Raw genomic sequence first — 25,250 nt, 5'->3', positions numbered from 1 at the left:
TTCGTAAAGGCTATTCAACAATAGGCGATATCCACACTATCAATCAGGTGATAGAAAATTGTGCGGAATATAACCAACCTTTATGTATAGCTTTCATTGATTACGAGAAAGCGTTTGATTCAGTCGAAACCTCAGCAGTCATGGAGGCATTGCGGAATCGGGGTGTAGACGAGCCGTATGTAAAAATACTGAAAGATATCTATAGCCGCTCCACAGCCACCGTAGTCCTCCATACAGAAAGCAACAAAATCCCAATAAAGAAAGGCGTCAGGCAGGGAGATACAATCTCTGCAATGCTATTCACAGCGTATATACAGGAGGTATTCAAAAGCTGGATTGGGGAGAATTGGGGATAAGGGTTAATGGAGAAAGCCTTAGTAACTTGCGATTCGCTGATGATATTGCCTTTCTTATTAATTCAGACACCAATTGCAATGCATGCTCACTGACCTGAAGAAGCAAAGCCGAAGGTGGGTCTAAAAGTTAATCTGCTGAAAACAAAAGTAATGTTTAACAGCCTCGGAAGAGAACAACAGTTTACAATAGGTAGTGAGGCACTGGAAATTGTAAGGGAATACATCTGCTTAGGACAGGAATTGACTGCGGATCCGGATCATGAGACTGAAATATTCAGAAGATTAAGAATGGGCTGGGGTGCGTTTGGCAGGCATTCTCAGGTCGTGAACAGCAGGTTGCCATTACCCTCAAGAGAAAAGTTTATAACAGCTGTGTCTTACCAGTACTCACACACGGGGCAGAAACCTGGAGGCTTACGAAAAGGGTTCTACTTAAATTGAGGACGACGCAACGAGCTATGGAAAGAAGAATGATAGGTGTAACGTTAAGGGATAAGAAAAGAGCAGATTGGGTGAGGGAACAAACGTGGTTTAATGACATCGTAGTTGAAATCAAGAAAAAGAAATGGGCATGGGCAGGACACGTAATGAGGAGGGAAGATAACCGACGGTCATTAGGAGTTACAGAATGGATTCCGAGGGAAGGGAAGCGTAGCAGAGGGCGGCAGAATGTTAGGTGGGCGGATGATATTAAGAAGTTTGCAGGGACAACATGGCCACAATTAGTACATGACCGGGGCAGTTGGAGAAGTATGGGAGAGGCCTTTGCACTGCAGTGGGCGTAACCAGGCTGATGATGATGAATTGATTGCAATAAAGCGTTTTTGTTTTCAGTCGGAACCGTAGCAGTCATGGAGGCATTACAGAATATGGGTGCAGAAGAGCCATATGTAAAAATACTGAAAGATATCTATAGCGGCTTCACAGCCACCGTAGTCCTCCACAAAGAAAGCAACAAAATCACAATAAAGAAAGGCGTCCGACAGGGAGATACGATCTCTCCAATGCTATAGACGCGTTTACTTATCTTTATCGGGCGACCACGTTTCGCCGCCTAACAAGTGTTATCGCACAGCGCGGGACGCACCTGCATGTATACCAAGTTTCTGGAAAGTTATCGATGCTTCTATTCGCTGTCTGTTGTCGCCGAACCCTACGTTATCTGATTTCATCGCCCGCCGCGAATGGTGTAGAACTTTGTGGAAGGCACGCGGGGCCCAACGATTAGTCTGGAATGTTCTACGACTGCTGTATAAAAGCCGACGCGCTTGACCCGCTGATCAAATTTTCGACGATCGCCGACTGTGTTCGCCGCTATCGTTGTGCTTTAAGTGTAGCCTGTTTTGTTGGCACAGGTTCGCCCAATAAAAGCCAGTTTTGTCTTTCAGAGTACTGTTACTGTGTTCTTTAACGTGACTACCACGTGACATCTGGTGGAGGTGCTGGGTAGAGTTCGTGCGTCGGTTGAATTGCCGGTTCCGCATTTCGAGTGTTTTCTCGATGCCGGTAGCCTCACGAAGGAACTCTTCTACGGTCTTCGGTGGGCTTCGTATCATTGCACCGAAAATTTCTTCCTTCACACCACACATGAGAAGGTGGACATTCTTCTCCTCGGGCATATCCGGGTCGGCGTGGCGGAACAGACAGTCCATTAGTTCCGTGAAGATGGCAACCTTCTCGTTGGGTAGCTGCACTCGGGCGTCCAGCATCACTTCGGCGCTTTCCTGGCGCACGACGCTCGTAAAGGTACGCAGGAAGCCGCTACGGAAGAGGTCCCATGTCGTCAAGGTCGACTCCCGGTTCTCAAACCACGTTCTGGCGGCATCTTCTAAGGCAAAGTATCCATGCCGCAGCTTGTCGTTGGAGTCCCAGTTGTTAAACGTCGCGATTCGTTCGTAGGTCTCCAGCCAGGATTCTGGGTCTTCAGTCGCTGCTCCATGGAAGGTCGGTGGGTCCCGAGGTTGTTGTACGATAACGGGGGACGCTGGGGCAGCCATTGGGGCTGTTTTGACCACGATCCTATTTGTCGACAAAGGTAGAAGTCCGTGCTCTGGGGGCAGTCCTTGCAGTTTTCGGCTAGCCGGTCGTTGTCAAAAGCGGAAGGCAATTATTCTACCACCGAAAAGGAATGCCACGCCATCGTTTCGGTTACAGCGAAATTTCGCCTTTACCTATATGGCAGGCCATTCAAAGTGGTCAGCGGCCATCACGCGTTGTGTTGGCTAGCTTACTTAACGGACCCTTCAGGACGGCTGGCACGGTGGAGCCTTAGACTACAAGAATATGACATCACTGTAACATACAAGTCTGGACGAAAACACTCATATGCTGATTGCCTATCACGCGCCCCCATTGACCCGCCGTCGCAAGATGACGAGGATGACGACGCCTTCCTTGGAATAATAAGCGCGGAAGACTTCACCAAACGGCAACGAGGAGACCCGGAGCTAAAAGCCCTAGTCGAGTATTTGGAAGCGCACACCGACGTTGTCCCTAGGGCATTTAGGCATGAATTGTCTTCGTTCGCGCTTCAAAACAACCTACTCGTGACGAAGAACTTCTCACCAGTCCGCGCCAGCTACCTTCATGTTGTTCCGTCGGCACTGCGCCCAGAAGTACTGCACGCCCTACATGACGATCCGACCGCTGGACACGTCGGTCTCTCCCGGACGCTATCGAGGATACAAGAAAGGTATTACTGGCCGCACCTAACCGCCGATGTCGCCCGTTACGTCAAGACATGCTGAGACTGTCAGCGACGCAAGACACCACCGACAAGGCCAGCGGGATTACTGCAGCTGATCAGGCCTCCTTACCGACCTTTTCAGCTGATCGGGATGGACTTGTTGGGACCGTTTCCGACTTCAACTTCCGGAAATAAGTGGATCGTCGTGGTGAAGGGCTATCTCACCCGCTTCGCTGAAACTAAAGCTCTACCGAAAAGCAGTGCAGCCGAAGTGGCGAAATGTTTTGTCGAGAACATCCTGCTGCGACATGGTGCTCCAGAAGTCCTCATCACTGACAGAGGAACGGCTTTTACAGCAGAGCTCACGCAAGCCATTCTGCAATACAGCCAGACAAGTCAGAGGAGGACAACTGGCTACCATCCGCAGACGAATGGTCTCACGGAGCGCCTGAACAAGACCCTCGCCGACATGCTAGCAATGTACGTCGATGTCGAGCGCAAGACGTGGGATGCGGTCCTGTCGTACTTAACATTGGCTTACGACACGGCGGTGCAAGAAACAACACAGATCATGCCATTTAAGCTGGTTTACGGCAGGAACCCGACGACGATGCTCGACGCCATGCTGCCGCACGTCACTGACGAGGAAAATCTTGACGTCGCTACCTATCTCCAGCGTGCCGAAGAAGCTCGACAGCTCGCCCGCCTACGGATCAAGAACCAGCAGTGTACCGACAGCCGACACTACAACCTGCGACGACGCTTCTTCGAGTACCAGCCCGGTGACCGTGTTTAAGTATGGACTCGATGCGCCGACGAGGACTCAGTGAGAAACTATTCCGACGCTATTTCGGACCCTACAAGGTCATCCGACGTATTGGCGCTCTGGACTATGAGGTCGTGCCAGACGGCATTTCGCATTCACAGCGGCGCCGCGCACGATCTGAAGTGGTCCACGTGGTGCGCCTTAAACCCTTTTACGGACGCTGACGAAATTCCTTATTTTTGTTGTTGTTTTCTTTGCTACGTGTGTTTTTATTTCGCTTGTATGTAGCATCGGGTCAATGCTTTTTAAGAGGGGGGTATTGACACTTGTACTTATCTTTATCGGGCGACCACGTTTCACCGCTTAACAACTGTAATCGCACAGCGAGGGACGCGCCTGAAGGTATCCGATGTTTCTGGAAAGTTATCGATGCTTCTACCCGGCTGTCTGTTGTCGCCGAACCTTGTGTTATCTGATTTCATCGCGCAACGCGAATGGTGTAGAACTTTGTGGAAGGCACATGGGTCCGAACGATTAGTCTGGAACATTCGATGACTGCTCTATAAAAGCCGACGCGCTTGACCCGCTGATCAGATTTTCGACGATCGCCGACTGTGTTCACCACTATCGTTGTGCTTTAAGTGTAGCCTGTTTTGTGGGCGCAGGTTCGCCCAATAAAAGCTAGTTTTGTCTTTCACAGTACTGCTACTGTGTTCTTTAACGTCACTACCACGTGACACTATTCACAGCGTGTTTACAGGACGTATAGCGAGACCTGGAGTGGGAACAATTGGGGATAAAAGTTGATGGAGAATACCTTAGCAACTTGCGCTGCGCTGATGATATTGCCTTGCTTAGTAACTCAGGAGACCAATTGCAATGGATACTCACTGACATCGAGAGGCAAAGCAGACGGGTGGGTCTGAAAATTAATCTGCTGAAAACTAAAGTAATGTTTAACAGTCTCGGAAGAGAACAGCAGTTTACGATAGGTAGCGAGGCACTGGAAGTGGTAAGGGAATACATCTACTTAGGGCAGGAATTGACTGCGGATCCTGATCATGAGACTGGAATAACCAGAAGAATAAGAATGGGCTGGGGTGCGCTTGGCAGGCATTCTCAAATAGTGAACAGCAGGTTGCCATTATCCCTAAAGAGAAAAGTGTATAATAGCTGTGTCTTACCAGTACTCACGTATAGGGCAGAAACCTGGAGGCTTACGAAAAGGGTTCTGCCTGAATTGAGGATGACGCAACGAGCTCTGGAAAGAAGAATGATGGGTGTAACGTGAAGGGATAAGAAAAAAGCAGATTGGGTAGGGAAACAAACGCGGGTTAATGACATCTTAGTTGAAATGAAGAAAAAGAAATGGGCATGGGCAGGACATGTAATGAGGAGGGAAGATTTAACTATTTAACAGCGTTTTCGCGTAGAAGCAACGGTGTAGAAAGCAGCAAAACTGTAAGTGACTAAACGCGTTTATTTAGGCCAACTTGTGCCTTCAAAAAAAAAAAGGGCACGCTAAAAGAACAACGAAAGCGGCAAACATAATCGGCGATCGTCAAAAATTTGATCGGGTGGTCCAGAGCATCGGCTTTTATGCCGATGGAATGGAATGTTCCAGAATAATGACTGGTGCCCGCGTATCTCACAGAAAGTTCTACGCGATTCGCCTCGCGCATACATGCAGTCAGATTACACAAGGTTTGGTGCTAACAGACAGCGGAAAGAACCATCGTCAGCATTAAAGAAAGTTCTGACACGTGCAGGCGCGCCCTACGCTGAGCTATAACCTTTATCAGACCGTGAAACGCCGTGGTCCAATAAAGCTAATCAAGTACACGTGTCAGTATGTATTATGTAATCTGTATTCCTTTATTTGGTTATGTTTCTTTTTTTATGTACTGTTATATGTCGTTGAATGTGTATATAATTTGATGACGTATAATATTGTTACGCTACGCGGCGGAGCCGAAGCGGAGATACAAGAACTGCGTGTGGTGTAGAAAATGCCCGACTGCCTGCGATCTCGTCTCTACGCCCCCTCGATCATCTTGTAAATAAATCCATCTCATCCGCAACAACTTTGGTGGACGGGGCTGGGTAATCGCTCGGGAGAGCCTTCTTCTACGCACCCTCCGACGAAGCCTGTGCTTGCTCGGACTACCGCCTGAAGACACGGATATGAAAGAACCGCAAGCAGCTGGCGGCAGCCATGACACAAGCATGCAAGATGACAGTGGATACCTGTGGATGACAGTGAATCCTTCAGAAAGAACCGCGCACCTTTTCCGGCAAAGCTGATGAGGATGCTGACGACTGGCTGAAGCATTATCAAAGGGTAAGCGGTCACAATGGGTGGAACGCAACGGTGCGGCTTGTTAACGTAGTTTGCTTTCTCATTGGTACCGCACTTCTCTGGTTCAATAATAACGAAAACACGATGAAAACGTATGAAAGGTTCGTAGACGAAATCAACAGCTGCTCCGGAAAATCACTTTCAAAAAGAAAGCAGGCTGAGCATACGCTTTCGCGTAGAGCACAGTTGCCCGGAGAAACATGCACAACTTACATTGAGAAGTATTGAAACTGTGTAGAATTGTCAACACGGGCACGTGGAATGAAGATAAGGTTGCATATCGTCTGAAAGGCATCACTGAAGATATCTACAATGTCCGTATATCAAAGGAACACCTGCGGACTCCGTTTTATCTCAGAAGTGAATGCCATGCTTCTGAGGCACTAAAGGCGCGTCGCGCATTGCCAAAATTTGGTAGAATTGACAATGTGACCACGTTCACAAGCGTGGAAGTCTCCTCTTCGCAGGAAACCGCCTTGTTGGTACGTCCACTCGTTAAAGAGGAATTGGCGCATTTTCAGGCCCAAGGTGGAGGAAGAGATTCTGGGTAGGAGTATCGCCAATGCATGCTTGACGTACGCTGTCCTGAACAGCCGATGATTTGCATAACAAGTATTTTTATGTTTGTATTGTTACACAAATTGCACCACGCTGTCTTGTTCCTATTTTTTATTTATGTGCGTCTTCTTTCTATAAGATGCTGCGCTTCCGATGTGTGCTTTGGGAAAATTTATTTACCCCCTGTTCTTGTGTGTACTTATGGTACAGTGAAAAAAAAAGAAAGGAAGAAAGTCCACAGCGTGAAGCTGGCAGCCACTTTTGTCCGTGGCTTTAGCCGTACCTCAGCGTCGAACGCGACCATGGTTTCTTGCGTAGATACTAAAAAAAACATTCTGGCACAACCAACGCCTCCTGAAGAGCACACGAAGAGCGTACGACGAAGAGCGCACTTCGATACATGACGCCATCCCACTCGGCCCGACTGCCATAGATTCTAATTGGTGTGCTCCTGAGTAAGTTGGGTTGATTTGACGTGACGCCGGGCTCATGAACAGAAATTTCGGCCCCCATTGAATGACGTCGTAAAGCAGAGTGCACAGGAAATGTTCGCAGAACCAATTACACAATGATTGACGACGTTACGGCGATTTGTATTCGAGCAACGTAGCAACACACCAAGCTGCTAAAGGCACCTAAAGTCGGAATGTGTGGTGTTCATTTTGAGATTTTCCCTGCACCGGTTATATGCGACGTACAGTGTTTCCGGGATCGGCCTACTTTGCAATCACGCTACTTCACCATTGTCGGCCAAGATGATTTCCGTATCACAACAACTTTGCAATTACGACTTCATGACGATGATAGAATTCTGAAGAACAATAATGGTATGATTACAATGAGATGTTACTTTTCAAATGATGATGGTACAACGACGGTAGCGCGACAACGATCGCATGGGGCGACCATGACAGCCTGAGGACGATGGCCTGATGATAATCAGAAGATGAAACTGGAACTCCGACGATGAAACGACAATAGTGGCATCATGGGGACCACATGACAACGAGTGCATGACGACAGTGGCATAAAAACAGCGGTGTAATTTAGATTAGATGTCGATAGCATGATTGCAAGATAATATTGAAGAAATCATGTCGATGGAATGAAGAAGGCGGAATGATGGCGACGCCTTGACGACAGTTACATGACGATGGCGACATGGCGTGAGTCTCATAACGGAGTTAGATTAACAATTATGGAATGATGAGAACGGCATTTACACGAAGCGCACATACCAAGTGTTCGAAGCTAATGGGCATGTTGGGAAACAAAAGGGCATAAGAGGATCGAGAGACAGACAGACTAAAAATGCCAGATATAGGCAAAAATGCAATAGCCTTAAAATACGAGTTTAAGTAGTTCGTAATAACAAGCCAGCTTGAACAATGTGCATTGGGAACAATTTTAATAGCAGCACCCGCGAAGAGAAAACGCAGCTGCCTCACAGCCCACTCTTACTTCAGTGCTAAGTATTACATGGAGCTTTGGGTGATGCGCACAACGTTGCCCATTGCTGCAAATATGTGATAGACGCCGCTGTGCCTTAACGGCTTCTCGGGCGACTTCAGTCTTGTGTCAACTGTGCTAACGAGGCTGACGTCGGTGGCGCCGCACCAATAAGGGCAGTGTAAAGGACTCCACACTCTCCAGGTTAAGGCATGAGCATGCCGATCGACAATGGAAACAGTGTTGGACGGGCCACGAAACATGCACTGTGGGTGGTTGTGGTGCGCGGAGTACAGAGAAAAAAACAATTTAGCACAGAAGGCGAGAACATTAACCTTGATATAACCAGCAATGTGACCGGCAAGATGAGCTGGTCGTGCGATACTTGTCGTCATGCATATCAAGCATGCGCTCAATACAACGTGGAGGTTGGAGCAAAGGTCGAGCACGCAAAAGGAATGGCGGTGGGTACGACTAGCGCGCCACCCTGCAGGACGTGTACGTCCTACGAAGCTTGAAGCGATAGATGCTAAGAGCCAGGTGTAGCACGAGGGCGTGATTTGGTCAGCGCGAGGCGTACATGTGCTCGAAGTCATGAGCACGTCGGAGCTCCAGGAACAGCTGCTTAGGCGCAAGGACCTGTACGGGTGACCGCGAGGACGGTATTGGCCGTTGGTAGCATGGCGGATATGTGGGCGATGCCCATAAAGTGCCGTGGCATGGCGCCAACTCGCTGGCTGGCTCGTCAGACAACGCGCACGCTTAAAGTGTTGATTCGGTCGGTGGGGCCCTTCCAGGCGTCAAGGTGTTTGAGATAAGGTTGTGTGTGGCACGGAAGCTGGCAATGAGTGTGGTGTCACCGCTTTCGCGGGCAGTCGACGGAGAAGGGAATGCCATGTAGATAACTAGTACTTGTAATCAACCTGTACCCATAAAGAGATTAGGGTGCGTGTGCTGTGATAATATAGTCGGTATGTCCGATGCACGTGCCGAGGACCACAAAACAGCACATCTCTGGGCGCTATGATGTCTAAAAGAAGCTTCGCTCGTTCGGCGTGGTGGCTGGCGCAGGATGAGAAGCAGCCAGTGCTCTAGCTGAGCCTGTTGAGGCCGAAAGAGTTGTGGAGACAAACGGTTCTGCAATTTAGCCGCTCATTTAAAGCGTTTATATTCCTGAGACTTACTAAACTTCTCTGAATTCAAAAGGGACTAGTTTATTTGTGGCTTTATTGTAGGTGCGCAGAGGCAAACCGACCTATCGGTCTTTGAGTGACCCAACCCCTATTCCAGTTCGGACAAGACACCTGGTTTATGCACAGAATGCAATTTGCAAGCATTAGCACTGGCGCCATTACTCCTTTCCAAATTCTCCCACCGCCTCCTATTTATTGTAATTCCCATGTGTTGTATGCTTCAATATGTACGCGTTCTACTTTCGCTTCAAGTTTAGCTAAACCTGGTGGAGGCTTTAGAAGCTATTTCCATCATTTACGTTTACCTCCAGGTGCATTATGCTTGACCATGGGTAAACCTTGCTGTTCAATTGATACCATGGTATTACTGGTGTTTTCAATAAAGATATTAATTTTCAATAATGACATTATTTTTAACAAAGACACTAATACAATAAAGACACTAACTTACAATAGAGGCACTAAAGCGATTACGACTAAAGGTGTCGTAATCGTCGCAGATTTTTTTTTTCCGTTTTGATATTATACGCAAATAAATCAGTGTTAGCCGGCAGCTCCAGTAGCAGGTGCCAGAGCGATCAGCCGGCAGCCATCTCCTGTTGCTTTCGGAAAGCGCAGTCTCTGGCTACTCAGAAAAAATGATTAGTATTGTTCAGCATGCTATTGCATCTTTAACGCGTACACAGTCACTTTACGCACTGAGTTTAGGCAGCAGTTTAGGCAGAGACGAATGGCAGAGGGCTAACGGCGAATAAAAGCGACGAACGAGAAACAAATGATTGTCTTCTCTTTTGTCTAACGTGATGATGAAAAGCAGAAAAGATGGTATTCGATTCATCCGTACATGGTTGTGGCTCCTACGCGAGTCTCGAGCGGTTCCGATCTAATACGTGGGCCAGGATGGCCTCAAATAACCCCTATTTCCTTCGTTGTAGAAATCCATTGGCCAATCACAAACGCCGAATCGTTCACCACCTCTGTCGCCCCTCACTATAGTCGACGTCTTTTTGGGCAGCCTGTGGAAGCAGCTTGGGCCGTCGTGCTCCTGTGCTTCGGGTATTTCCTTTCTCCTTCCCTTTGTGTCAGCTCGGGGAACAAAAGGGTTGACGCCGTTTTGGAAAAGAGGGCAATTATGGGGACGTGGGGACACCCGCTTGAGCGCTTCTCATACTTGACAGGTCAAGACGGCCTTAATAAGCACTTGCGGTCTTATGGTTGCCGTAGTGTTCGCGTGGAGCCTGTGTGAGCATCAGTGTATTCGTCAGGCTCTGTTGTCAGCGGCCTGCAGCTTTTTCGTTTGTCTTTTCTTCATCCGTTCCTTTGTGTCAGCTCGGAGAAAAAGGGGTGACGCCGTTTCGGAGAAGAGGGCGGCACATGACAGGTCGAGGTACAGGCTTACCGTAACAGCTTCTTCCGGGATGAGGCAAATCATCTTACCATGGGAATGTACGCATGAATGTCTGCAACACCCGATAGGTTGATCACAAGAATGCCCACTGAGCTTCAACAGTCACACCCTCACCAGAACAGGAATTTGCCTCCCTGGTGCAGTATTCGGCCACTACCTCCCTCATGATTCCTACAATTAGCCCATGGCCCTCATTTCCCAACAGCTGCGGAGCACCTGAACAAGGTGGTGGTCAGACCCGTAACCAGCAAAGGGCGCTATAAGAATCGCTGTACCCTGACATGCCGCCAATAGAAACTGACCCTTGCAACGTTTAACGCCCGAGCCCTCTCGAGTGAAGCTACCCTAGCAGGAGTCTTTGAGGAAATATCAGCCACTGTTTGGAATATCATTGACCTTGGTGAAGTTAGAAGAACTGGTGAGGCTTATACAGTGCTGACTAACGCCACGTCCTATTCTATAGAGGACTCCCAGATAGGAAGTTATACGCGGTAGGATTCCTAATACGTAAGGACATAGCGGGAACATTGAAGACTTCTACGGCACAATTGAGAGGGCAGCAGCAGTAGTAATAAATCCTAATTGATTAAAGGTACTACAAACGTGTGCGCTCTAACCTGCAGTCATTATTATGAGGAAGTAGATAAGTTTTATCAATACGTGGAATTAGCCACGAGAAAAGTAGTAAGACACCTGTGAAGAAAGGGGTCAGACATGGAGACAAAATCTCTCCAGTGTTATTCACTGCGTACTTGGACGAAGTATTGAAGCTATTAAATTGGGACGGCTTAGGGGTTGGCATCAACGGCGAATATCTCAGCAACCTTCGCTTTGCAGATGAAAACACGGGGGTCTAGTTACAACAAATGATTGAGGACCTTAACAGAGAGAGTGCAAGAGGGAGGTCGAAGATTAATGTGCAGAAAACAAACATAATGACCAATAGCCTGGAAAGGGCGCTAGAGTTCAGGATCGCTAGTGCCAACCTCTAGAGTATGCGAAGGAATGCGTTTACCTAAGTCGATTCCTCACAGGGGACCCTGTTCGTAAGGAAATTTACAGATAAATAAAATTGGGCAGACATACTCAGATCTTTATCGGAAGCCTACCATTATCACTAAAAAGAAAGGTGTACAATCAACGCACCGGTACAATTACCGGAGCTAACATATGCGGCAGAAACTTGCGAGTCCGACAAAGAAACTCGAAAACAAGTTAAGGACCGCACAAAGAGCAATGGAACAAATAATTATAGGCATAATATTAAGATACAGGAACAAATCGGTGCGAATCAGAGGGCAAACGGGCATAGCCGATATTCTAGTTGACATTCATAGAGAGAAATGGAGCTGGGGAAATCATGTGATGCGTAGGTTAGACAACCGGTGGACCGTTAGAGCTACAGAACGGGTGTCAAGGGAAATGCAGTCAAGGACGGCAAAATACTGGGTGAGGTGATCAAATTAAGAAATTCGCAGGCGCAAGTGGGAATCGGCTAGCGCAGTACAGGGGCAATCGGAGATTGGAGGGAGAGGCCTTCGTCCTGTAGTGGACTTAACATAGGGTGATGGTGCTGATGGAGAGAAGATGGTTGCAAAATGAGCCCGCAATACGCCCACCAGCGGTAACGTAAGTAACACATGCCCCCGGCCTATAATACGTAAATAGGTGTTGACTGAAACACTGCGCCGGGAAGTTGGTGCATGTTAAAACTACAGAAAAGTGACTTTTGCATTTGGCTACGTCTGATTCTGCACCTACAGCACCTACACAATTAGTAGCATGCAGAAGACGTTTCACGTACCCCACTCCCGCTAGGTCACTGATACAACCTCGACAACTAATAACGTTTCTTTTTTTTCCGCAAGAAGTCTCCTGCAACACAAAAACGTGCCGCCATGGCATAGGTTAGACTAAGGCACCTGCTGACGCAGCTGGGAGTGTCCGATAAACCGGCATCCAATACGTGAATATTAGCATTGCACATGCTTAAAAACCGCATATGGTAAAACTTTCAATTACATCCACACCTAAATTCTAACAATTTCCAGAATATGAGTGGAAACTGGAGCGCAGGTTATTGGAAATGTTTGGCTATTGCGTGTAGCTCCTGGGCACACCACATTCCGTAGCATATTATTAGGGGCAGGGGTGGGCAGCAGCACTTACTTGAGCACTCCTGCTGGAATCGCTGCGAGGAACAACACACCACTGGATGGAAACGGTGGAGCGTAAAACTTGTAGAGAAAATATTTTGACGCCACTGGCAGAGACCAGGTAGGTTTGTAGTTTTTGAAGTCGTCCTCGGTCAACACGGCACCTGCAAGACAACTAGAACATGTCAGGGCTTTATTTCTTTATATTGTCGGTTAAAGATAGAGCGGATGTAGACTGCGCAGGTTGCCCTTGCCAAAGGTGCACTTCTCTCTGTATTGGTGCCTATTGCTGCCAAGTTCTGTAGCCAACTCGGACGAGACTTGATATTGGAAAAATGACGACAAATTAATAGTGTACAACCCTGAAGCAATCTTGGCGAAGCTTGTGCAGCGGTAATTCTATGGATGTTTCATCACCAGCCTTTAAATGGCATTGAAGCAGAGGACGGGTGCACCTAGGGCTTAGCATACGTGACATCAAACCCAACAGATGTTCCACGTCCTGCCGCGGGTGAAGTCCAGTAGGTCATTCACAGAAGATGCGCCGCTTTTCAGGGGTCAGTTTGCTGCTTTGAAAGCTTCACGTTATGCGGGACTTTCTTTCCGAAGGCGTGAAGTCTTACTTCAAACTGAGAAGTCCCCACGGAGTTTACTCTCCATCTACTTTCCTTAGCACACTATGCACCTTACGATACTAATTTGGTTGCCGTTGCAATTTTAGTAAATATACTAATTGTGCTTTGCTTTCACCATTCCTGTTAGTAAAGCCGCTTCGTCATGATTCCTTGCGCTGAGCTTTAAGACTGAGAGAATGAAACAACACAAGAGGCATAGACGAAGCGCGAACTACCAACTCTTCTATCTTGTCAGTGAACACGTCTCATTGTCTCATATTTTTCTGCGTTAAAACTCCGCACAATGCAATGGAAGGCGTGCAGCAGCTATCCCCGTTTACCGCTTTCCTAAATGGTGCTACACTTGGAAACTACAGCGAGAATATGGACAACTACCCAGCTTTCGAAATTATTTATCCTAATAGGTTTTTTTTCGACAACATTTTGTTTGTTATCACAGGAAAGGCATGTAAGTGCCGTAATATTATGACTCAGAAGGTAGCGACCAGCACCCAGAAAACACCGACATATATTTGAGCATTCTAGCCGTTATTAGAGCAGCATCCTGTCCAGTTATCTTGAAGGCACAAATCCTGAAATATGCAGAAGTCTTCGCAATACTTGAAGTTTTCCATGCGTAATAGTAAAGGTGCCATAACAGATGCTTTGCACTGTCACTGTATGTATAGCACAATACAAGGTAAAACACTTACCTGCATTGATTACACTGATTACACTGCTCAATAAATACAGTAAACTGTACCTCATATTTTCTCCCTTAAATCCCAGATTGCGTAAAAGCCATTTGATAAGCCGGCAGATGCACCTAATTATTGGAATAATTTAGGACTCTTTTCATGCTGTATTCGCGAATTACCATATCCGGTGGTCGCTGCATAATGCACAATTTCCTTGATACAGGGAAGTTTTATTCAAAGGTTCTGTGCACTGGCCCCCGTTAAAAAATGGCTGTGGCTTAGGTAAGGTTAAGCCCAGGATGCGAAGCATACTAGCCTTTATTTTAGTTGTTGAACCACTGTTTAGCCTGGTGAACTGCTGTTGCTTGGCTATATTTGGTTCGGCTAGACGAAGAAACAACTCATGCATTACTTCTTCGCCTTCAAGAGTGGAACGCGACAGCGTTCCCGTCGACCCGCCAAGGGGTGTAAGACAATGGGCTACAGGGCAGCGACTACGCGCCCCGCATTGGACGCGGTGAGCGTCGAGCAAAGCAGCGTTCGGCGCGGCAACGAAATGTGCGCCTGAGCAAGAGACGCACGCCTTAGAAACAGCGCGTTTCTAAGGCAACACCGCATTCACTAGAGGCGCTTTTGTACCGCTTTGAAGCGTTGTACTCGTGGCTCAGTGGTAGCGTCTCCGTCCCACACTCCGGAGACCCTGGTTCGATTCCCACCCAGCCCGTCTTGCAAGAGTTGAGCCAAAGCCACTTCTCCTCTGTCGTGACGTCACGGTGTCACGTGATTTCATGGTCACCGCCGCGCCTGAGGAGCTGGGTTGAGCCCTCGTAATATGCTTCGCATAAAAATTATCTGCTTTCCGAGGTCTTGAGTTGTCTGACAAAACCAGGACTCGGTCATGAGACTAGCCGTAAAGGGGGGCCTCAGGAAACTTCTGCCATCTGGGGATCATCAACATGCCCCATATGAACGGAAGATGGGCGTTTTCGAATTTCAGCGCAGCCGCCACGACGGGATTTACTGGCCACGGTGTCCTCATTTATGCACTGTCAGAGTTCTTTGTGTGACACCATGTGCTTGTACGAAAGAACCGTTGAATAAAGCACGCCAAATGTCGGAAAAACGGAAACTGTAAAAGCTCAACATTACCCATAGTGCAATATTAGACCATGAATATTTACAGTAATGCCAAAGGAAATTCTGATGCTGAAATCGGTCGGCGTTCGTTATATATTCTAACCAGCATGCCAATGCTTTCGAGTACATGGATTGGCCGAAACATCGTGCTTTAACTTTTGAGCCGTCTTCACCGGTCGCATTCAAGTGTTCTGGAATGTTGTGGCGGTGGGCTTTTCGTTCGGCAGCCAATATGAGTGAACTCTCGGAACGTATTTCTCGTTGCTGCTTCATAGGACCACGCTCCTGCTAAGACGTTGCCAGAATTTACGTGAGCAGGGGGGGGGGGGGGGTGAATGCAGCGAAACAGTGCCGCCGGCAATCTTACCAGGCGTTCGAGAAGCTTAGCGTCTTTCCTTGGCAGGCATGCACTCTACAATTTGTAATTCACTAGGCGCCTAAGCAAGAAAGGCGTTCGCGGAAAGATGGATGCTTGAAGTGATTAAGCCTTTAAAGACGCCACCAATAGATACGATGAAAATGGGCATTTTCTTTCTTACTGTGCAATATTCATTGATCAGCAGCATTATCAAGAAAACAAAAAATGTTTTTTCATGCTTTTTCAGCAACAGGACGGAAACACCGAGATGAAAGCTCAGTGCCCTTCAACCCGAGCCACCACTAATGTGTGTTTCGAATTTATACAGAGAGCTCTCGATATATGTGAACTGTAGATAGACATTCAATTTACTTTAAATCCCGTGTGTGACACCACCACAGTTGAAGGTGCCGCATTGGTTGGTCTGTTCAACACGTGCTTCCAAAGTAATGCGAGTCTCGTGCCCAACTTCTTTCTGCTCACCCTGTTTTCCAGCAAAGGAAGGCTGGTGCCTGTCATTCGGCGTTGGCCTTAAAGACAATTAGCCGTAATATTAACATTCAATACCAAAACTCAGCATGAAAAACGAATTCTCTGGTATGTTGTTTTTTGTATGTTGTTCTGATAGGCAACATGCATCACTGTGGTTGAGCAAAAAAATGACGCTTGAGCCAACGTTTTGACGTGGGTCTAGTCTACGTCAGGGCACCAGGGTGGTAAGGCATATGGAATATGGTAATATGGAATCTCTTCCGAAAATAAAGTTATCAACATGGGTTTCTTGATATTAGAAATGGGTGTTTCCGGAAATATATTTAGAAAGACTGAACGCTCTCGTAACAAAGCTCTAAGTCACTAGGCAATTTGATTACTTCATAGAGGTCCCATTGAAATGAATGTATACACCAGAAACAGTAACTTCATTAACTGTGAGCTGAAACATTCCAAAAGTCCTTAACTGGGTCTTTTTCAAAGATCAAGGAAGCCGAAATTTATAATTGCGTATTGTGGAGAGCTTCAATTGTTGCACAGCGGTGCCAAGTCAGTAATTAACGCGAAGTGAATTACGGTCGAAAGCTTCTCGTGCGACTCATGCCCCCCATTTCTGGCTATGCGAGACATCAGCGGTGAGTAGCAGGCTTCAACAGTTCTCGAGGCTGGCCTCTTCGGTTTTCTCTCATAATATATTTCTCTAACTCAATAACATTACGAACAAAATTAATCTTTAGGATAGAAAGAATATTCAGGCAGTGTGAGTGCTAGTCCATATGCATTCGTGAAATTCTCGCATCTCGCACACTGGTCATTGCACCTGCATGGAACATTGCACCTGCAAAAGCCGTCTGCTTTTTCCAATGTCTGACACCTACTCTGACTAGATCGCTTAAGAGCCACTTATTTATTCATCAATTGACTCTACCTTGAGGTATTGTCTCCGTGTGCTTTTGGTAAAAAGTACAAGAGTAAAGTACAGACACTTATTGCACTACCTCCATGAACGGCGACATCTAGTAAGCGTATTGACCCTGGATTCAGTGCCATGGCACCAGGGTTCATTCCCGTACACAACCGAATGCGCGATCACGTAGGTAACGTGGTTCAGATTCTACCTATTGCTACCTTCCTTAGCAAGTAGGCAAGCGCAATGGTTCGATACACTGTGCCGAATAAAATCAATTTTTAACGTTTCACGATAGCTTTGCTTCTTAGATTTTAAGATATGGGTGGTATATCCATGCACTTTTTTTTCATTGTTGTGCTTAGGACTAAGACATTTCTAAAGGAAATTTTCGCGGAGTAAATATAACACACACGCCAATCTAGCCTAAACTTACGGCAAAAAAAAAGTACGAGCGCTATGCGAATAAATACAGTACTATAATGCAATATTTTTTATATATTGTGGTACCTTTGTTTTTACAAATTGAAAATTGCATTAAGTTGCATGGAGTTTGCTGCAAGAAACTACCCGAGAGAACTCTGACTCCCGTGTGTACAATTTGTGCAAGTAGAGAAGTTTATATTGACACGGTTATTAAACGGATTTGACTGAACTTCATCCTTTTGGCTTCAAACAGCTCAGGGACATTGAATTCTACATGCAACAATTCTCTTTAATTATACGAGTGTGCAGCAACCTATTGTTGTTTGCGCGTTCAAGAAATTTCGATTCCTTGGAAATAAAGAAATATAAACCACAATAAACTTACGAACCAGCCGAGGCCACCACAAAGAGGTTCAAACAAATCAACGTACTTCCTATTCTTGGCATGGTAACCGAACGTTCGTGCTCCCAGATCACATTCCTTTAATTTTCGCTGGAAGCTGTTGGTAATGATAGAAGTTCTGTTTTTCAAGTATGGTGGACTGGCGGAGTCCAACTCCGGGGTTCCTCTTAAATGTTGCCGAGAAAGGTTGAACACAGCATAAAGCAAATACAAGCGGTTAGCTTCACTGCGAGAAAAAACGCCAAGTCGCGTTATTTCTCAAGTAAAAAAAATGTTTCGGTGCGCATAAGCACATTGCACGTCTACAATACCAAAAAAGAATACGATTGTGATCATGAAAGGTGGCTTCAGCGTCTACGATATGCTTGGTCATGGTATCATTTGCCGTTGTGGTTAGCAGCGTGTGTGCCACTTCGTGTGTTTCCTGGTGTGCCTATGAGGTTTGGCAATTCGCCGATGGCATGACACAATCGCATGTATCTTCGCTAATGACATGGCGATTTCCAGCAGGTCATGGAAGACAGCTGTCGCTGACACTGACGATCATCTTAGATGGTTTTGGTCAGTTTTGTCAGTTTTTGTCAAACTCTTGTGCAAGTTAATTGTGAATAGAATAAATATTTTCATTAGATTAGAAATACGTAACGTTACACTCACTTACCAGGGCACTGTGGTTTCTATGTGAAATTTAGGGGAATAAAGTTGGACATGACCTTGATGTTTGTCTTCGAATAACTAACCTCTTTGCTGCGAAATTTGTGAAAACAGGGGCACTATAACGCAAAACTATTCCAAACTTTTCCAATTCTGCTATCAGCCCTCTACGAGTGGTCAAAAACTTTTTTCGACCATGCCGACTTCACCTTTCTGTCGCGCGACGTCACGAAAACCGCGATACCTCCCCATCTGATATCATGTGTACAGACTTATTATGTATGATATGACAGAAAAAAGAAAAACCGTTATTTCTGATTCAACCCCTTTTCGCCATTATCCCTCGGCTATTGGTAAAACGTTTTCGGGCTGCACCCACTTTACCTGTCTGTAACGCGACGTTTACAAAACCGCACAAACTCACCGCGTCAACGTTACGTGTACGCGATAAAGATGCATTAATATGCCGAATAAAACTGAATTTTCTTCGGAATAGCCGCAGGCTGCCCCGTTCCGAAAGAAATAAAAGATGGCTGCCGCCGATCGCTGAGACGCTGGCTACTCGCACCTGCCGGAGAGCATGGGTGTATTTGCGTATAATAAAACTTCTTGCGTGGCCGTGTAACGTTTTCGAGCCCTTTCAGCACGTTTACCACCTCATTCTGCCAACTCTTCTTTGCTGAGGGTCAGTTTTAGCGTCATTCTTAAGCTTCCGTTGCATGCCGCCGTGATTTTCGACCACCCACCACAAGCTAAGTAAGGGAAAGCCGACCAATCGCAGAGGCTGGCACCACCCTCTTCATCCAGTTATCAATTTTCAGTGCACTGGCTCTGCCCCAGTGAATCCCTCTCCACTTGAGCGTTCTCCTCGCCTGTTGTCAGCCAATTAGATACGAGAAGCCGCTCAGTGTAGGCAATGTTACTCGTTCTTCAAGCAAACAAATGTGACCTCCTCTAAACGAGGAGAGCGTTTGATTGGTCTGTTCAGACAACCCTGCGGGTGACCGCCCGGTGCTTGCGTCGGTGGTTCCGCAAATTTGACGTCAGGAGATTGGAATACAAACATATTGGAATAGCTTTACGTTATGGGCCCCAGTACCGAAGATTTCTTTCTAAAGTGATTGTGCAAATAAGTGACATAACAGGCACAAAGTGCCTCAGAAAAGGTTTGCCTACGTTTTTATGGTTGGACTTATCTTTGTCGAAGTAGGTGTTTCCCAGTAGGATGCCTATAGTACTCTAAGGGGCACAGCAACGAAGCATGAATGTGCTTTTACAGCACCAGGGCTAATAGCGATTTACCCAGAGATGACACAACCTTTACCTGTTCCAAGGCCGCTGACAATTTCTTTGCCGACTTCGGTGTAGAAATGTTCTGCGCCTTTCTTTGAAATGTCCTCCAGAAGTTTTGCCAGATCCGGTTGCACAAGCTTGTCGCCTTCTTTGCTGACGTCATTGAATATTTTCCTAGAGCGATGAAATGTACGGCATTCACCACATCATCATTTCGCTACAATTTAAAACAAGCAAAACAAGATCAACGACAACATCCACGACGGCAACAACAACCAGAGAAACAAAGACAACAACTGCAACGAAAGACCTCAGCACACCTTATGAACCCCTATTAAAAGGACTCCCAAAAAAGGGAAGAAAAAAAGAGGCAAGCGAGATCGAGATACAGAGAGAGAGAGAGGTTGAGGGGATTCAACGAGTGGCACAATTTCTCCCTGTCCGTCATCGTTGTCTGTCTCATCTATGCCTGGTAATTTCTTTTCTCTCTCCCTCAGCACTCTCTATAGCTTCGAAACTTAACCAAGCATCCCATAATTATTCGCGGAAAGTGGAAAAATTGTCAACATGCGGTATCTGGATGCAGTATCTGGCGACACATCTAATTTATAGCGATAGGCTAATGACGATGAGGAAAATTCAGAGAATATCTATGATGCATACTTGATGTCCGTATTTGATAATTCAGTTGCGTGCTTGGCGAGAACTTTTGCAAAGTGTTTCTTGATGGGAAAGCCTTCCTTGGCCAACTTGATAGCAGGGGCGAAGAGATCTTCCCACTTCATAGTTCCTTTGAGCTTTTTGTGAAGTTCCTCGTAGCCTCGTACTGCTCCCGGCACAATCGACGCCTTCGCTCCTGCGACGCACCAAGGTGAGAAAACGTGTCATGACTGCTGATTGATTTGTTTTCCCGAAACCCGGAGGTCTCGAGGACGTGGTTGCTATCAAAGCCGGTTCTTGCAGCCCGTTGGTATGTTAAGAAATTACAAAAAAAAGGCATTGTGAGGAGAGTTTTGTTTGCTCAGTTCATACGCGTTCGGCGTACCACAGCCCTGCCTGTCTGTGTTTGTAACCTATGCCGAAATGGGTAATTTAGTTACTTCAGGATGCCGTAGCCGGACGCAAGAGCTATCAAAGGATCTCAGATGAGAGAACTTAAGAATATTTGCAGAAACTGTAATATTACTGGCACCGGTGTAATCAGCGTTAATATGATGCAGATTTAACGACGTTGCTCTACTATAGACTGCGTTATCCCGGAAGTGGACTGCCTGGCCTTTGGTTAAAAAAAACAGAAAGTTGTCTCAACCAAAGTCTCCAAACTCGATGTGAAAGAAAAGAACGTTAACTTACGGCAAGCGCGAAACAAAGCGAACGAGAAAGCTTGCGCTAATAAAATAAACAGACGGTTGACAAAAAAAATTTCACCTCCGACCGTGGAACGAATAAAATAAGGCAAATTATGCTAAGATATTGTGCCACATTGTAATGTTGAAATATCTATAATGTCACTTCCCCGAATTCCAGTACATATAATTACATATAGCGTATACGTCAACGTTGTCTTTGTACTCTTCGACTTTCATGATTACGCATTTTTGATTAGATGCCCCACAGTGACCGAAGGAACGTTCATGAAGTCAATTTACTTAGGTTGTATTTAGAAAGAAGAACACTCATTTGCAAGTTAGTCCCGTGTACTTATGGAACCTATGGGAAGCGAGAATATGACCGTACGATTTGAGCATACAAGCGGAAAGATTAACAGTGTCCTCGTGCTCCTTTTCATGAAAACTGCTTTTTTTTATTGAGCAAATGAAAGAGGATAATGTGTAAGATCGCTAGCGTTGCCCGTCGTGGCCTAGATGCCACGGCCCTGCACTGTTCTCCACGGTGCAGGCGTTGGATTGCTGAAGCGGCAGCCACATTCCCATACAGGCCGAATTCCAGGAAAAAGGAATGAATACTCACGCGCTCCGCGCCTTGGGCGCTTGTTTACCGGATAGTGAATAAAAATTTTGCCCCCAAGCATTTTAGCCCTAATGAAAGCTGGGGTGCCACAATGGCCAAGCGAACGCTGTTTTTGGAAAGAAATCCAAGGAAAATACTATATTTATTTATTTGCTCATAAACTACAGCAGCTAGCGGCCCCATCGTGATAGACAGTATGTGACGCTAATCCCGAGAGATTCTGTTGCCGAGACTTCCGAGATCATTCCGTGTCACTGAAGCAATCTGGGAGGCCACGCTGCTGCTTTCGGTTCTTTCCCATCGACATCACCAGCCATAATCCGCTGGCTCGCGTAGCCTGCGCCTCGGCCCCCTTCGAAGCAGCATGGGTGGTGGCGAACTGTTCGCGATACGCAGCTTCTTTGTGTCGTTTTCCTGCTGGAAATATCTCAGGACACATATGAGAGGGGTGCGAACGCGGGAGCGGCTGTACTACGCCTAGAACCGACGTCTTGCACGTGCGATAGTAAAGATTCTCATGATTAATAGGATAAAAGAAATATTTTGTGGTGATGTTGCTTCATTTTGCACGAACATTGCCTACGTGAGCGTACAACATGCACGAGCGACTAACATGGCATGCCACAAAGTGACGTCACCCCTGACAGTTGTCAATAGGGCCGGTAGATATAGGTCGATGGGCGCTGCGACCAACAACGCTTGCAATCCAGGGGAGGTATTGCGTAAGAGTGCACCTAGCGTACATGTCCATTTGGTCTGCCCGTGTGTGCTGATGGGGTGTGGCGCCTGGTTGCTGCCGACGCGCAGCCGAGCCCAGCCAATCAGAATTTCAACAGCAGACCAAATGGACATGACCAGTAGGCGGACTCCTACAGAATACCTCCCCAGCTCAAACTCGTCATAGAGCAATTATTTTTTTCCAGACGACTAAGGGTCTTACAAGTAGGTCACGCGTAAACCATGACAATTCATTTTCTCGACACAGCTGATAGGAAAGCAAACATACAGAGACGCGCCGCTGAGACTGCCGGTGTGCGCTGCAGATCTTCGAAATTCTCTAGTGCTGTGGCTACCGATCTAGCCAGTGGTTGTATTAGTTTTGGGCTCAGCTCAGTAGAGTGATCGTGCGTTAGAGGATGATCTACGTACATAATCACGATGATTCGCGGGAATGCGTCGATGGTGAGTTGCGGGAATTCAGTGTCTTCTTTTTTTACTATTATATTTTATTTAGCTCAGTTGCCGATACGTATATATACACAAGCAATTCGAGGAATTTCCGATTTCGCCGAAAGGCGAAGCACCGATTGCAATAGCAAATTCATAACAGCTGTACGAAATAATGACAGTAGCTTTATCACCCGTGGAAGCATGGAAACACTCGCTAATAAACTAAATTACCAAGCAAGGGGTCAGCGCACACGTACGAAAGTGAACACATCACACTCGATGACCACGGACACTCGTGTTCAAAACGCTGTCGTAGGCAAGCGCGGAGAGTAGCGAGCGAAGTCACCTTCGTGTTGTCGATCGCTTCAACACGAAATGAGAAGCGAGAAAACACCACCCCATAGCAATGAGCCACCCGCCCAACTAGATTCTGCCTGCAAAGTACATCGCTGTGTAGATAAAGCCCGCGCGATCAAATGCGGTCGCGGCTGGCTACCAAGTACAATGCCTACCCCCCCCCCCCGCACCTCCCTGCTCCCCTCCCTCGGGGTCCGTGCGCGCGACAAAGGACGGTGCGCTTCCACCCCACTTTCCTCCCTTCAGCGCACAAGGAGGAGCCGCGATCGTCGGTTCTTCTTGCGTTCTGTCTCGAAATACGCACTTGCAGCACGAGAACGCCGCCCTCTGCCTCCCTCCTTTCCACAGCGTTTCCTGTACTAGATTAAAGTAGGCTCCGCTCGCGTGCTTTCACCCGCACTAGGGTGCCTCGATGCCTGCCCGCCGCGCCGCCGTTCAGGGTGGTGACAGCCCCGCGGCGCCGCCATATTGGTTTGAAGAAGCGCCTCGCGCGCCCGCCGAGCTATCGTTGCAGAGGGCAGGATTCTCACCAATCGCATCGGAAGCTGAAAATTTCTGGCATGTGTGGAATTATGCTTTCGGGCTGAAATACAGAGCTCATATTCTGTTGTAAAAAAGCACAGTAGTCATGTTGGCAGAGCGCTGCGGTGTTACAAGGAGAGGCGATTGGCGAGTCGGAATGTTAATTGAGTTTTCACTGTCGCAATATTATTTCGTTTGGACGGTGGAAAATTTTTTGACAAAACCGTTTGAGAAATTACACAACGCTTATCTGTTCACGTGTTGGTAGGCTCCCTCGAAACTTTGAAGCACATGTTTCGTTTGCTGCGTTTAACAGCAGTTCACGGCCTTATATCACAGAGTCCCAGCCGTAACACAGACGCAACACTAATTTTAAAGATGTTCTTGTGCACGCCAAACTACAGAAAAAGAAGAAGTTGGGAACCAATCCCTGTGGTCGCCCCAGGTGCTCTACATGCAAACACATTCAATCCACTACTACAGTAAAAAGTACAGCGTCGAATTACACACACAAGGTAACTTCGACTTTCACCTGCACATCAAGCAATGTAGTCTACTGTCTAGAATGCGCCGCTTGTAGCAAACAATACATAGGTGAGACCGGACAACAAATCAATACAAGACTCAATGGTCACCGCGCGGACACAAAACACAATTTACACAAAGCAGTAGCCAGCCGCTTTAATGAACATGGACATATGTTTGACAAAGCAAGGCTCTATATACTACAAACAAATTTCCGTTCCCCTCGCGAAAGGAAGTACACGGAATCATACCTCATACACAAGTTTAATTGCCTACACCCGACAGGAATTAATTTGGCACGCGGCAACTTAGAATCTTTAAAAGCTGTAACTTAAATCTGAAACTCTCATATCATCAACCAATACACAAAACACATTAGGCCACCAGCCAACTTTAATTCTTAACCTCACCTACTCTTTCATTTCGGAGGAAAAAAGGGGAGGGAGGAGGGAAAAGAAAAAAAAAGAAAAAAAAATTTCCTGCCTACTACTCAATTTAATGTACTCTTTCAGGATTTTACGTCTATACCAAGTGTACGATCCCCTCCTTCCATGTACACGTGCCCGTGCCCGCCTCTGCACGCGTCACCCTCCTGTTTGCTATACCGATTTCGCCCCCCCCTTCCCCCTGCCCCCCTTTTTTAGTCCTTTTTTTTGAAACCCCCTCGACAACACATTCCGAAGTCAATATGCCTTTTTCGGCGCCTCAACCCAGAGTATGGCCTTCTGGATGCCGCCGTAACGACACCTACGTTAAGGGCGTGGGGCAGTGCCCCTTGAAAGACCATGCCGC

General features: G+C 46.9%; 1 protein-coding gene across 1 annotated transcript in view; it reads right to left on the bottom strand.

Annotated features, from left to right (window-relative positions):
• Positions 1–25,250, bottom strand: part of LOC135907760 (glutathione hydrolase 1 proenzyme-like) — a 96,260-nt gene that overhangs the window by 55,859 nt on the left and 15,151 nt on the right. Inside the window, exons 5-7 of the mRNA XM_065439486.2 lie at positions 20,577–20,769; positions 19,945–20,087; positions 12,945–13,095 (exon numbers count right to left, since the gene is read on the bottom strand). Coding sequence (XP_065295558.2) covers positions 12,945–13,095; positions 19,945–20,087; positions 20,577–20,769 — 487 coding nt within the window. The remainder of the gene's footprint in view (positions 1–12,944; positions 13,096–19,944; positions 20,088–20,576; positions 20,770–25,250) is intronic.

The sequence above is a fragment of the Dermacentor albipictus genome, chromosome 8 (genome assembly GCF_038994185.2).
Source record: "Dermacentor albipictus isolate Rhodes 1998 colony chromosome 8, USDA_Dalb.pri_finalv2, whole genome shotgun sequence".
NCBI classification, from domain to species: Eukaryota; Metazoa; Arthropoda; class Arachnida; order Ixodida; family Ixodidae; genus Dermacentor; species Dermacentor albipictus.
Note: the sequence above shows the minus strand (reverse complement) of the source record. Positions and strands in the feature narration are given on the sequence as shown.